This window comes from Catharus ustulatus, chromosome 1 (genome assembly GCF_009819885.2).
Source record: "Catharus ustulatus isolate bCatUst1 chromosome 1, bCatUst1.pri.v2, whole genome shotgun sequence".
NCBI classification, from domain to species: domain Eukaryota; kingdom Metazoa; phylum Chordata; class Aves; order Passeriformes; family Turdidae; genus Catharus; species Catharus ustulatus.
Genome location: NC_046221.1, coordinates 149,531,421 through 149,546,173, shown reverse-complemented (window position 1 = coordinate 149,546,173; position 14,753 = coordinate 149,531,421). Strand labels below are relative to the sequence as shown.

Below are 14,753 nucleotides of genomic sequence, written 5' to 3'. Positions count from 1 at the left end.
CTGTAGCCAGGCACAGTAACTCTGGACATAATATAATTGAATATATGAATATATTGTCCACAGTCTCCAGAACCTTTATCGACACTTGCAATTATTCCATGGCAAGAAAGATGTTAAAACCACACCTAGACATAACCTACTTTGATCATTGTGTTCCCTTGGAAGGTAACGTGACAGGTTAGCTGCCAAAACTTAGCTCAGGTTTCTGAACTGAAAGGTGTTGTGTCCTGGCAGGCTCAAGTCAGGCAGCATTTTGCTAGCACCAAGAATTTAGGGCTCAAACATGCCATACAGCATGGAGCATCTGAAACCCACAGATTCCTGAGGACCTTTATCCTCTATTAAGATGGACAGGGCTGATCAACATATCAAACAGGAACTCCATATCTACTCACAACTGGATAACCAAAATTTGTTAGAACACCTGGAAACTATGATGTTTGACTTAGGAATGTTGATTTGGCATTTTAAACCTCCCTTTGACTCATAATCCTGCACAAACAATCATTCTAGCTTTTAACTCCATGTAATTATCTGCCAGAGTAGCACCACCATGACAGAGACAGGAGTGGGGTCAGGTCACATACAATCCACACTACAGAACTTCCTTCCAGCCCACAGTGGGCAGCAGTACAGGCTGCTGGGCAAGGCACCAAGAAACTCAATTGAGAAACCACGTTTCCTCTTCCTGCTCCACAGATCTCCTGAGAGGCACCTCTGGCAAGCAAGTTGTTCTTCAGTGTCTCTGCCTCCAGGTTCTCCACCTGTGATATAGGCACAGCACTTACCTTCTTTACAGGAGCACCCTTGAGGATAAATACAGTAAATTCTGAGCTGGTCAGGTTATAAGGGTGTTAGATAAACACCATAATTGAGCAAAAGAAGGTGGGAGAAAAGAAAGCAGTAATGCTGAATTCAGCTTTGTAAAAAAATTAAATATTTTCCATTTTTGTTTGCTAATTTTGGTACAAAAGATTTTCTTTTTCCCTCCATTTTTTTTCATTCTTTCTGCTTTTCTTTATCTAGTCAACAAAGACTACTGTGTCGTGACCAACTGTACAAATACAGCTAAGAAAGAAAGACAACATGCTCTCACTTTCAAGTTTTTCTTTTTGTAAGACTGAAAGAGCAATGTTTTATTTGCATCTCAGTCTGAGAATTAATGGTTCACTGTTATATTTGGGCAAAAACCTAGGAAGCCTTTCTGTACAACTTGGGCAGCCCAGCAAAGGAGCATGAAATGCATCAGGATGCTTTTGTTCAGAGACCAATTTCACAGTATCTAGGTAAAAACAGAACAAAGAAGTTTTTAAGAGTTTTGAGCTCTGTTATTTTTTGAAATTCAGATAGAGAAATTATGAATGTCAAAATTCTTTAAAGTTAGAAAGCAAATGCAAAACTACAACAATTAGAGGAAGTGCAACAGGAGTCAGCATTGTCATCTGGTTTTGGAAGTGAAAGAGACAACACAGTGATTATCCAGTGGTTTTTTCCTCTATTTTTATGAAGGGCACAGGTTTGTGTAGTCACTGATTTTGCCTCTCTCTTTTAAAAGCTGTGGTTTACAGCTGTGTTTTAAGGAAACAATTTTACAGTAGCACAACTTTACATACAACTTTACATCAGGAGTTGTAGCCAATATACATAGCCAGAGAAATCATGAGAATCTGAACAGGCTGATCCCATGCAGATCAATAATCCTGCAGGACTCATGTCACTCTGGATTATTTCTAGACATTCAGCAAGGCAAAAGCAGAGTCAGGACTTCAGTGAAGTACGTGTTGTGCATATTTTCTGCCAAAATTCTAACAAAATTTTGACTTTCTAACATGTGCACTTTCATGTCCCTTTAGAAAGAGAATAACTGTTAACTATCTCTGCACCCTTTGAAGGAAAGTCTCATTTGGTGCTCCTCTTTATTTACCAGCAGCTACCACCCAGTGTTATCCAAAACACCATGAAATATCTTCTAAGAGCAGTGACCTGCATGGTTCCTTAGATACACTGCACTGCAGCTTCACATCAAATAGAGATGCTTGATGAAAATATTTGGCTATTTGGTCTTGTTCCTTTTACCTTAAATGAACAGAGATAAATTATCTCCCTATGCCCCCATCATCCCCCCCCGCAGAGCCTTCCATTTTTTGGTGAGGCCTAAGCTTGTGTCCCTGAAGGACACAATAAGCTTGGAGGAATTTTCTTACAAGGAAGAAAGATTTTTTTTTTTTTTTAGAGTCAGCTTGCACATTTTCCCTGGAACACCTATCACAGGGATTGCATATTATACCCATATCAATATTTGCATACATTCAGCACACACATACCATTTCCAGTCACACCTACTTTTTTTGCTCCCAGTATAAACTAATACTGCATATTCCAGTTTGACCATCCGTAGATCTTCCTCAAAGTACAGCAAAACTCTGTCCATACTAATACAAAAAATTCTACTTTTTCACTCCATTTTAGCTGTGAAAGTTGTTCTTCAGTACTGTAGTTTTTACCTTTATCCCTTCTCTGCCCTTTGTTTGTCTTTCATACTTAAGAGGGAAAGTTCAGTCTTTCCTCACTGTGCAAACAGTTTCCATGCTACGCTAACTGCACTCTGCTATCTGGACTTCCACAAGTAGATTAAGAGAGTGAAAAGCACTCACCAATCAAGGATTTTACACGTCAGGTTTGAACTTGGAGGTTAGATACAAATGCCAGCTAAGCTTGGACAGCTTTTTAATTGACTCCATACATGGAATTCATACTCTGTAAGTTTAAATATGCAAAATATTAAGATCTGCCCTCCATGATCTCAGCTGGCTGCAGAGACTGCAGCCGGGATGCAGTGTGTGGTGTGCAGGGCACAGCCACGTTGCAGGACACAGGAGAAACCAAACCAAAGATCAGCATCTGTTTGCAATGTTGTAACTGACTTTACTCTTGTCACCAATATTCACACAGTGTCACATGGCAAACTAGCTGTGAAACTAATTAAACATATATAAAAACTAGCCCAAATGCAACTGTGCCTTCTCATGGAATCTTAGCCTCAACTTTGTATATCTAGCATCAGGTGAGTCAGAGTAGCAAGGTAGCTTTTTTGATACTTTCCAAAGACAAAATTAACAACCAGACTACTGCCATAAATATATTAAGTAACTTTAATGCTGCTTAGCATAAGTCTTTGTTATATACTTTCATCCATATACTCCAGTGTAAATGTATTCTATACAATATGAAGCATTTTTAAAAGTATAGGGCTCTAGATAAAATGTTCACAAAAAGTTTCAATGCAATGAGAGAATTAGGGGAAAAACAATCAGCCGGAGTACAAAATCTTTGGAAGAAAAAACCCTTCAGAAAACAGATATACAACAATATCCCATTGTAGTAATTCAGGATGACCAAGTGGTTCCACAGTCAGAAGGGAGCCACTTGCTGCTGTGCCACCCACAAGAACCTGCTGAAGGTGGCTGCCCCTTGGAGATCCTCGTACCTGACAAGTTTGATCAAGGGCAGACATCCTTGTTGGCTCAAGGAGAGTGAGTAGGCCTAGGAATGAAGGAAATCCTGTCTTCCCTTAAGCAACCACTGCTGGTCTCTGCAGAATAATCAGGTGTGCTGGCAAGATGTAGTGAACAAGTTGTTTTACAAATGACAGGGAGCCTTCATTGTTCCAGCTTATCTTCTTGGCACTATTCACAAAAGCAAAAATTATTTACCACCAAAATAACAAAAAGCTTCACCATGTGCAAAATGACATGAGTGCCAGGGAGCAGAGTACAATGCTATAGTTTCGTTTTTCTGAATCAATTTTCTGTATATAATATTGCATGTGATCATACACCAGGATATCCAAGAGCGGCTCAATTAAACATCATTTGTGAGAAAAGCAAACTCCACAATGGGCAGGCTGCTTTGCCTTCCACTGCTTTCAGCAAGATGTTGCATAGGCATCTGTCCAAATAAAAATACCTTTACAACACTGCAGGCTTAGAATGCAACAAATAACACACGGCAAGAATTGAGGTCAGACATTATTCACTATTTGGTAACATTCCATTCAAATGACATTGACTCACATAATACCTGACAAATGCCGAACTTGAAGTAGCAAGAACAAAGCTGTACTCCAACAAAGTTAAACAGTGCAAAAATTCCTGATAAACAAAAATATACCATGTATATACATACACAACACAAATGCACTGTTTTGTTTTGCAGTATAAATAGATCTGATTAAGCTAAATTCCTAAAACTAATAAACTACTGATCGAAAGTCCCAGTTTTCATCTAGTATGGAGCACAGTAAGCTTTAAGGCTCAGGTGACCCTAGCCAGATATAGCTATAAGAGAGTATAAAAAGATTTCACTGGATGGTTTTTAAAAATATTTTCTCTGTACATAATGTTAATAACATACATATACTGACTTGGAATTTCAAAGTCAGCTTGGGCTCTGATCATGCAAACAGCAGCACACAGAACACCCATGACTCTACCAGGAGCCTCAAGGCTCTACCAGTGTGGAGTGCACTGTAACACTGCAAAGCACTTAATCCCAAGGCTTAACAAGGGGGGAGCTTTTTAGCTGCCTGTGCAGTTAACATCCTGGCTTAGTTTCCATTTTCTTCCTCTTCTGGTGTAGCACTGGAGTTCTGTTTCTGCTAATGACATATCTCTTTATCCCTAACCTCTCTAATACTTTACAATGAGTACACAGTAAAAGTAAATATCAGAAAGGAAGAGATGGAAACTACTTTTTCTGTCGGAGAAATCCTGATTAGGGGTTACTTGCATTTAAAGCAGATTTTAAGCAGGGAAAAAAAGTCTTTTTAGAATTAAATTACAGTAAAACAGACAAGTAGCACTTAATTTGATCTGAAGTGGAACACGTGGGCATTAACCTCTCTTCAACTGTTATTTAGCCTCCATCTCCTTAATGCCAGGGCTGTGCTGCAACCATAACAAATAGCCGTCGCAAAGGCAAAAATCTAGAGGAGGAGCAGAGAAAAAAAATAAGAAAAAAGAAAAAAGTGAATCACATATATTGTTCTACGATATTTTTCCATTCTAAATGAATACAGGAACATAAGTGATTCAAAAGGTACCTCCCCCAACCAAAATGCTTAAAACGGTAAAGACAGGTTTGGGATCCTCTGAAGTTTTCTCAAAAACTTCTTTGCAATAACCCCATTTTACTACTACCTCATGTTACTACTTTTCACTTGCTTGCTTCAGCAGACATTTAGAAATAGAATATGAAAGAATTTCTGCATAAGTTATAGTGAAAGTAAACATGCATATGTACACTGTGTATTTCACTTCTCTTATCTAGGCTGATCAAACATCAATCTCAGATGTTTCCAACTGAATGCCTTTACCCCAGCAAACATCAAAGAAGACTTCCCTCTAAACAGCAGGACTCTATTACTTGCAGAAACACAGAAAGAACTCCCATCTGGCCTCCTTGACCAGATATCCAGCCATTAGAACAACTTCCCAGACAATTCCAGGGAAGTTACCCTACTCAAGAACTGAACTGGATATATTTGAACTGAAGGTTCATGCCACAATAAAAGTGAACATGTAATGTACACTGGAGAGAAGAAATGAGAAACTGAAATTCTGAAAAAAACATTTCTCATATTGTACAGTGATAGCAATGAATTATGTCTCTTTTAATATACCAATCCAATTGTCTTTTGCTTTATATAAAAGTGTTAATTTGACTAATTAAAGTTTAGAAGAAATGCTCCACAGAACCATCACCTGTAAAAAATGAACATATACATATTTCTAATCATGGTATAAAAATGTCATCTTAAAAGACAGAATGTTAGCAATCTTTTTTTTTTTTTTTTTGTCATGTGGTTCACAGGACTGTTTTAATAAAATATTTTAAAGATTCAAAACTTTTTTTTGTATGTTTTGATTTCCTAAATATACACTTCTGCAAAAAATGCAAAGACCTAAAGACTACATTTATCTCATTCACCATCTCCAGCTACTCTCAATTAAGATACTGAGACAAGTTACAAAACAGTCTTCTCCTCCTCTATCTTCACAGGGATTTGAGGGGCTTGAAGAACTGAATTCTCCCTTAAAAAATTAGTGTGGAAGCAGGGAACGGTTTCTTGGGGTGCCCAGTATTCTGCTGTCAGACAAAATGATTGCAGTGACCATATATTCAGTGGGATCTGAACACACTAAAATAGGACAGAAGAGGTACTTTTAAGGGTATAATTTAATGCATTTGCTTAGTTTACAGAACCTCCCTTAGCTCATGCACAGCTGAAAGACCACCTCTGTCCTTGTGCCACACAGCCACCCAGGGATCAGACTCAAGAGTATTACTGGCAGGTGGGTGATGTGAGGAACTCTGGCCTTGGGTCACTGACACTCCCACTTCACCTCTTCAGGGCCTGGCTTGCCAAAGCTAAAGGCTTCTCCTTTCTATTCTGCTCTTGTGGAAAGAATGTGAACTTTACACCTTCCATTCACCTGTTTTTATCTTAAGATGAAAGTGCATACTGTGCAAAAAGTTATGGTGCACACATTTTAAGGACTACAGATAACCACAGAGGGTTTAGAAGCTTAATAAATATATACAGTTTTCCTGGCAGGAAAGTCTCTGGATGGAACAAAAAATTAAGAGCAGTGGTTTCAGTTCCTTAAATTAAGCCTGACACACCTCTACTCATCCCTGAAGAGTCCAGCCAGAATGAAAACTAAAGCCCAATATATTTTCTGATTCAGCTATGCACACCCACATCACTAAATACATAGATTCAGTGGTGATGCAACTACAGTGAGAAAAATGCATTCTGGGCTTAGGTATCAAGCAAAGCACTCTAATAATTGCAAGAAGAGACAGCAGGGTCCTGATGCAGTAAGTACATATGTGAGCTTCACAAAGACCTAGTCCAAATTTTTTTATCTCATGTTCAGGACTATCTAAAGGGTATAAAAAAGCAACTGAAATTTTGAGCACAGGTGTAAATGTCATATCTCATCCTCTGATAAAGGCTGCTCTTCTTTTTCTTCTAAAAACCAAAACTGTTTTCACAAAATATCTTGTCTAAAAATTATAAGCTGCAGTGATCATATATTTAAAACACTACAGTGAAGATTATCAAGAGTATGTAGCTATCCCATAAGCATTAGCTTATACCAATATTTTTGCATGTTTCTGTTAGAGACTACTTGCTGCTATCAAAGGCAATTCTTTCTCTCACAGCTCCTCTTTCTATTCCAGTTTGCTGTTGAATTCCCAAGTTGCATGGCTCTCTACAGACTTCTGTTCCCCTGGTACAAATATACAAAACACCTACCGAGGCTGCTATGCTTATGTTATATTCACGACCATTTAGAATACTCTCTTGTGTGGTGGAGTTGAATTTGCGGGGAAAGTGATGCAGAGATGTAGTTGCTGCTTGCAGTAGAAATGCTCCAAAATAAAAGACAAAAGTAGCCCCATGGAAAATAAAATCCTAAAAAGCAAATAACAGAATCAGTCTGGGCTCCAGTACACATCTAATTCTTCTCATCTCAGTACAAATGAAATCCAACACTGAAACATGAAACAAGAGCTGATAACACTAACTTGAGATAAGCAGTATTAAACCCATCTGACAGCTTAACCTGGACATGTTTTCACAGTCTCTTGCAATTATAAGCAACTCATTAACATTATTAGTGATAAAGGGCAGCTCTCCCTCTCCCCAAATCTTATATTTTTTTTCAAATTAAGAGGCACATGCTCATCTTTATGTATTTATGCTCACATTTTAGATCACCTTAAAGTTAGTTGAGTTTACAGAAACCCCCCTTCAAACAGATAAAAAAACCATATACAGACCAATGTGACCACAATTCAAGCAGTACAATACAGTCTTGCAGTCCCATAAGTCCCATCTCAACTATAACCAAAGCTTCAAAAATCTTCCCCCTGTGCTTAAAATCTGCCAGAAACAACTCGGCTTTGACACAGCTGAAATGTCTCACGTCCCAATACAATGAGATCAAAGAAAAGAGGCATTTCCACAACTCTTTCTGACTTGGCTCTACTCAACAGTCAATAACCTGACAGCTCTTCATGGCACTGTAGAATAAAATGTCCAAGACTTGTGAGGACAGGTTTTAGGATGTACTTCAAATATGCTTCTCTCCTGGCCCTCTCCAGGCAATTCCCTCCTCTCTGATGAATGTTAACTTAAACCTATGTAATGTTTAAACACCTAACTCTGATTTCTGACACACATAAAAAGGTCTGGTGCCTTTGTAGGCCCTACTTCAGACCCCAGTGCTCCAGCAGCAAGATCTAAGGTGTATTCCAGTAGAGTTTAAACATCTAAAGTATTCTTCCAACATCTCCTTCCATTATTAATCTGAAAAGCTGACATTTGCACTGCTCTCAATTCTTGATCCATACAACATATACTTTGTGCCTATACCTGTGAAGGTCTGCAAAAGCCACAGAGACAATTTTTTAAATACATGCAGGTATATGTGTGCTTTATGATACCCATGATATGCAGTTTAACTAATGAGGTCTTTATGAACTTTAACTTCACTTGAGTACAATGGACTATCAGGATGCCTAGAGTGAGAACCCAGGATACTTTATGTGTGTCCTGCAGTTAGCACTTGTCTGCATTAGAAATTACTGTGTGACACTCCTGCCTGCTGCCTGGTGTGAGCAAAGTGAGAATGTGCTGCACTACCCTGTCCAGAGAAATGAATTTTCTTCCTAGATGTGAGATTTTCTTTTAATTGAAAGAATCTTCTTTTCAAACTGATTACTTGCTCCATATTTGATTGCAGCTAAAGCTACTTAAATCACACCCTGTCAGTTTTGACAAGTTATGATATAAGTTGCTATTACAGTTCCCCATTCCATTTAGATCAGGACTGACTGCATACAGGAGAGATTTTTTTTGGGAGAGATTCTTCCATCTCCTTCATTCTCCTGCCTAACCCTCTAATTTCCTTCTTCTGGCAGCAATAATAGTGAAGCTCTGTAGCATCAGTAAGTTTTCACATTTACATGGTTATGGTTTCTGTGACCAAAAACCCCAAGACGTTATGAGGGATCTTTTTTGGGGTTTTAGTAATTGCTATCATAGTGCCTAACTCTCCCTTACTCCCACACTTGTATAATCATTGAAACCTCATAGAAAGTGAATGCAAAACACTGTCAGAGCATCATAAGTTAGTTCACATCTAATTTTGTAAATGAGTCTGTTGTGAGTCAAGCTGTAAAGGGCAGTACTTGTCATACCATCTGGTTTAATACACTGATGTACTGAGTGATGGAGCTCCAAAAAGTCCATTTTTTCCACTGTATACCATCTTATTTTTTTAATATCTCTATTAGTATGAGCAGATATATTTACAGCATAATGTATTACTAAATCCAGGAGTGTATTTATAGCAATAAAAATAGTTTTAGTGTTTCCAGTAATTAATTATTTAATTGCAACAGAAGGTAAAAAAAACCCAACTTGTGAAGTGTTGCTAAAGACTTAAGTGCCAACAAGTTACAAAATATTTGGGTACCTGAAAACAGTGGTAAAGTATCTTCTCTTATTTTTGTTGACAGCTGGAAGGGGCCGGGTTTCAGCTACCAAGTTAGAGATAAAATTATCCTCTCTGCATTTATTTGAGATGCTGAGTTATGACAGCTTTTTTTATAAAGTTACAGATGCAGTTTTTATACAAGTCATGTATCCATTTGCTGAAATTGAAAATTTTCCAGCAATTTATTTATTACAAGGGGACAAAATTAACCATACAACAAACTGCCAGCATCAAGCTGCCAATGTGTAACACACACACACAATTGTTATAAGTTGAAATTTGTATAGAATTTTAAATCTATAAAAGATTTTGTCCTTACCCAGCAACTCTTAAATAGATGCATGATTGTAAACTGGCAAACAGTTTCAATGAAACCCAGGACACTATTAATTTACTTTAGTTATGCTCAAGGGCTTTGTTGCATCATAATTTGTGAGGATGTTGCAGCATAAATCCCTGTAAAGGTCTCTGTGATTGTAACTGATTATTAGCCTAATTACTGCCTGCATTATGCTGGAAAGCTGATGCTGTATGTGTGTTTATTCACTATTAAAGTGCTAAAGTTTGTTTTTTAATAGAATCCAGTCTGTTAGTACTGATGGACTTTGATTTATCAGAGCTCCAATCTCATAGAGCTTTATGATTTGCTTTAAATAACTTTTGTTTTAAGGACCTGTCCATGAATTACCCAAACAGACAAATATCCACAGCTGTTGATACTGAAGCATGCAACTCCAGCTATGATCAAGGGAAGTGTCAATAGGAACACTAAGCTGCCCAGGAGCAAAGTGAAGGTGATAAGCAGTTCCAGGCAGACATACTTCAGTAGTTTAGAAGCTGCATTCCTTTAGGAAGATTTTTTTTTAAATAAAAAATTCTGATCACAGTTACGCCACCTTTTATTATGTAAATTGTCAATCAATAACCTGAGGTATCCATGTGGATGGCAAAAACTAATACAAAAACTTCCTTTTCTTAAGAGGAATCTACAGTCTTTGAGAACTACTGGCACAAGCCATAACAATCAATTACAGCAAGATTCAGGCTCGGTTTTCAAGCTGAAAAGCTCATCAAAGAACACTTATAGCTGCAGTCTCACCAAGCTCCCTGTAAAAAAGATGAAGATGTTAAGTGTCCTAATAAGATGTTAAGATATAGTGCAGGTTATTATGTCTTTTACCACCTAAGGTCTAACAGCCACTCACTGTTGCTGCCCTAGCTTTGAGAATTGACCCAAAAGTTACCAGGAGACTTTCTTAGGAACTGGAAGGGACCTTCTGGGTGCTGAAGTCCAGTCTGTACTATCTCAGACAACTACATCACACAGTATGTTCATAAATGCATTCTTTCCTTTATAATATTAGATATTTCTTTCTATATCCCACTATTCACAAGGTGTTACTACTACTTCTCTAACAGCCAGAAAGTATTTTCTGATTTCCAGTCCACAATAATTTCTGGCCATTTAGACAAATTTGTTGTCATGTCTTGTTAAATTAGTCCTCTTTCTGCTACTCATACATTTTATGTGCTCAGAGAGGACAAGTTCACTCCTCCAAACAGCTTCAAAAGCTCCTGCAACATCCATCATAAAACCTGGATTTCCTCTGCCACCTCTGTAACCCTTTTCTTTATTTTTCCAGTTTTGAATTCCTGTTTGAAAAACATTGTGCTAAAGCAGAAAGCCAGGTGTTAAGACTTAAAATCAACACTTATCATTAAATAATTTTCAGCTTATAAAACAAAGAGAATCCTTAAATAAAGAAAAAATCTTACCGCCTGGTTCCAGTTGACAGCAACTCTATTTGCATAACCAAAGAGGAACACAGAGAGGAAGACAATGGAGAGGAACCACGCTGTCACTGCCACAAACATTACCCATCCCTGAAGCACTGGCAGTGGAACTCCAGTGGAAGCGACCAAAATCCACACTATTGTTCCAAACAGCTGCAAGGAAAGGAGCACAGAGAATGAACTGAGAGATAACTTTTACATAGTCCTTTCTGCCTAAGAGCTGATATCACACACTACATATCATCAGATGACTCTTAGGAACACTTCAAAAGTACTCTGAGAGCCCAAGCCCGCCTCTCAGAAATGATAGGCACAAAGTGGTGAAAAAACAAAGCCACTCTGAAATTCCTAAAAGTTCCTAAAATAGTCTTGAAAATGGGATTTACAAACCCAGGTGACTTTTGTGCTGCTGCCGAAAATTTTACCCTTACTGTAATTTTGAGCAAAATATAAGAAATGTGAAAAACATGCTTCACACACACCCACACATCTCTCTATATATACACAAATTAGTACTTCTACTACTTTGAATTCAATCTCATACTGTTTTGCTTTGTAGTCCTAATCAGATGAGATACAGATAGGAGATAAAAAGACACCCATTTTTTCAATAAATTTGTAATACCAAGCTGAAAGAGGACACAAAGCATTAAAGCAAAAGGAAAAAACGTAGAGTACAGAATCAGGTGAGTTGTAGACTATGCTGTAAAAACCAAAAAATATAGAGCTTTCCAGAATCATCACAACTTGGATAAGAATTCAGCAATGCCAATTTTCATTTCAGCAGACTCCTCACAGCAAATGAGTGGTAGGGACGCTGTGTCTGATGGTCTGATGGAGAACTCTAAGGGTTCCCTGGTTTAATCAACTCTTGGCTGAAAGAACACTACTATTTCTTCCTGCAAATCCTGCCTCTTAACAAAAAAGGATAAATAGATGACAATTATGATTCACTCCAAAGATGTTTGTTTATTACAGAAAGACGGAACTTCATAATCCAACCTGCTGAATAGTGTCAACTAATCTATTTCCAGGTGCAAATTACTCATTTCTTGTTTAAATTCTACAGATTTACAAACCAGAAGTCAGAGGTTACATTTTCAGATTCAGAGAGCCTTTTTTTGTATCACAGTTGGATAAGAGATACCTTTCAAAAGATGCCTGCTATAAAATTAGTTGGTTCCTCTCTGGCGTTACATTGAAGCAGCACATATGTAAAGATGCATTGCTAGTCTCAGTTCAAAGCTCCCATGGGTTTTTATTACTGGTCAAGTTCTCTAGGTTTCCTTTTTTAGCTGTGAAGAACCAAACTTTCTCTAGTTTCACAAGACTGCAGGTGCAAGTCTGTTACTTGGTGACCAGAGAGTGATGGGCAGTGAGGAAGCAAAAGGGATACCAGAAAGTGTCTGTTAAACAAAAAACAGAGACACGTGAAATGCTTTCAGTATTTTGAATGCGCAAACTTGCAGGTTTCCTTAAAAATAAGTTTAGAACTGTGCTGTAGAGAATGCTAATTTCAGCATCCACTGTTGTGCTAGTTCCCTCACACTACACCTGTCCACTACAGCTCGGCTGTCAGATGTACAATTGGTTGGCCAATCGAATTAACCTTTTGTCCCTGCTGCCTCTGGGCCTGATTTAGTGCCCGGACTTGTGTTTCGAGTTTCGACTTGCTCCTGCTTAGGTACAATTTTACAGTTCGGGAGGTGGGATCCAGCTCACAGGCTAGGACCCAAGCAGTATTCTGCTCTCACCATAAGAAAACAAAAAAAGTCAACAAATTAACAAAGTCAGACGAGTTCTACCAAGCTTTTTCGGTTTTTATCTCCCACTAATCAGCGGCACTGCAGAGCGTCATACCCAACCTCAGCTCAAAGGTCCCGAGCCCGGTGTACACCAGCGAGGTCTAGCACACACATGACATTGAACATACTCGTAGGAGTTTGGAGAGGAGGGCGACACGTGCACAGACAAAACCCGATCTAACTCCCCGTGGTGCCTTTTTGGGTCGGGGGGACAGCGCGGCTCAAAGCCCTCGACAGCTCGAACAGCCCCGCGAAACCCATCTGTGTGGGGGGACAGCGCCGGGCCCGGCCCGAGGGGAGCGAGCCGAGCCGAGCCGAGCCGAGCCGAGCCGAGCCGAGCCGGGCCGGGCCGGGGGGAGGCTGCGGGGCCGCTCCCGGTGCAGCTCCACAGAGCCCCGGCCCGGCCCCCACACCTGCCCCGCTCACAAAATGGCAGGTGAGCAGCGCGGGCAGGCCCGGCCGCTCCCCACCCCGGCCCCTCGCACTCACGATCTCCAGGAAGATGACGGCTCCCGAGAAGGTGCGCAGGATCTCCAGGCCGGAGGGCAGCGTGACCCGCGGAGGCGGGCTGTAGGGAGCGGAGTTGGGAGGCGGCGGCATGGACGAGGCTCCCCTGGGCAACATGTTGCTGCGGCGGCGGCTGCTGTGCCGAGCGCGGCCAGGTGGGCGAGGAGGCGGTGGCGAGGGCGGGCACAGGTGCGGGCGGGCCGGTTCGGTCCGCGCCTCCCCCGGCCCGGCCCGGCGCCGGCACCGCCCCGCAGCCGCCGCGCCTCGCCCGGGGCCGGGCCGGGCCGGGCCGGGCCGGGAGCGGGGCTGGAGCCGGGCCGGGAGCGGGGCTGGGCCGGGCCGGGAGGGGGCCGGAGCTTTCCGTGCCCGCCGCTGCCTCTGGGCTGCCCCAGCAGTGCGGCGCTCCGCATTCACGAGTCCTGAATCAGGCCAGCCGCACTCGGGCCGTGATTTCCTAATGCCGGCTTGCAGAAGGTTGTTATTTACCTCCTGGTTACGGATATTTGGACTTCGAAATTGCGTGGTTGCACTTTTTGGTGTTTTTAAAGAAGCCTACTACGTTTTCCATTCAAAACATTGAAAATATTTCATTTGTATCTTCTTTTTGTTCGGGCTGGCTCAACTGTGCACCGCCTCTTAAAAGCAGTAGAAAATATTTGTAAAAATTCGGGATAGAGAAAGGTAAAGATTCACCAGACCACTTATAATGCATTTTTTTCGTATGCTTATTTATAGAAGCATCTTCTCCAGATGAAGGATATGCCATCCGGCAGCACTTCACTTATTTCTCCCTGTAAGTTGTGACTTAGGCTGGCATGTCCTGCCTCTGGAATGACTGAGTTTCACCCAGTGACGTCCCATGCAGTGTTTACCCTCCACACAAACAGCTGCAACTTCAGAGATTACATTTTAAGAAGGTTTCAAGCAAGTGTGTGTAGCTGCTCTGGAAGTTGAACTAGCTTGGTCATGAAGACTATATTCCTTTATTTTCAGATGCGTGATGTTTCTCAGATACGCTTTTGTGATGACGAGAAATGCCACAGTCTGTGATGCCTCTCTTCCCCACCCCAGTCCA

General features: G+C 40.5%; 1 protein-coding gene across 1 annotated transcript; it reads right to left on the bottom strand.

The window, feature by feature from the left end:
• Positions 1 to 2,970: 2,970 nt before the first annotated feature.
• Positions 2,971 to 13,853, bottom strand: MAL2 (mal, T cell differentiation protein 2). Its single transcript, XM_033080727.2, has 4 exons — positions 13,661 to 13,853; positions 11,349 to 11,519; positions 7,325 to 7,483; positions 2,971 to 4,984 (listed from the first exon to the last, which is right to left on the bottom strand). The coding sequence occupies exons 1-4, from the start codon at positions 13,793 to 13,795 to the stop codon at positions 4,904 to 4,906; spliced, it is 546 nt and encodes a 181-aa protein (XP_032936618.1). The 5' UTR covers positions 13,796 to 13,853; the 3' UTR covers positions 2,971 to 4,903.
• Positions 13,854 to 14,753: the final 900 nt, after the last annotated feature.

Excerpts from the sequence above, each read along its gene's own strand:
- MAL2 (XM_033080727.2), bottom strand. The coding sequence starts at position 13,795 with ATGTTGCCCAGGGGAGCCTCGTCCATGCCGCCGCCTCCCAACTCCGCT. Across the intron at positions 11,520-13,660 it reads CCGTCATCTTCCTGGAGATC|CTGTTTGGAACAATAGTGTG; the intron begins GTGAGTGCGAGG and ends CTTTCCTTGCAG. Across the intron at positions 7,484-11,348 it reads CTGTCAACTGGAACCAGGCG|GATTTTATTTTCCATGGGGC; the intron begins GTAAGATTTTTT and ends TTTGCTTTTTAG.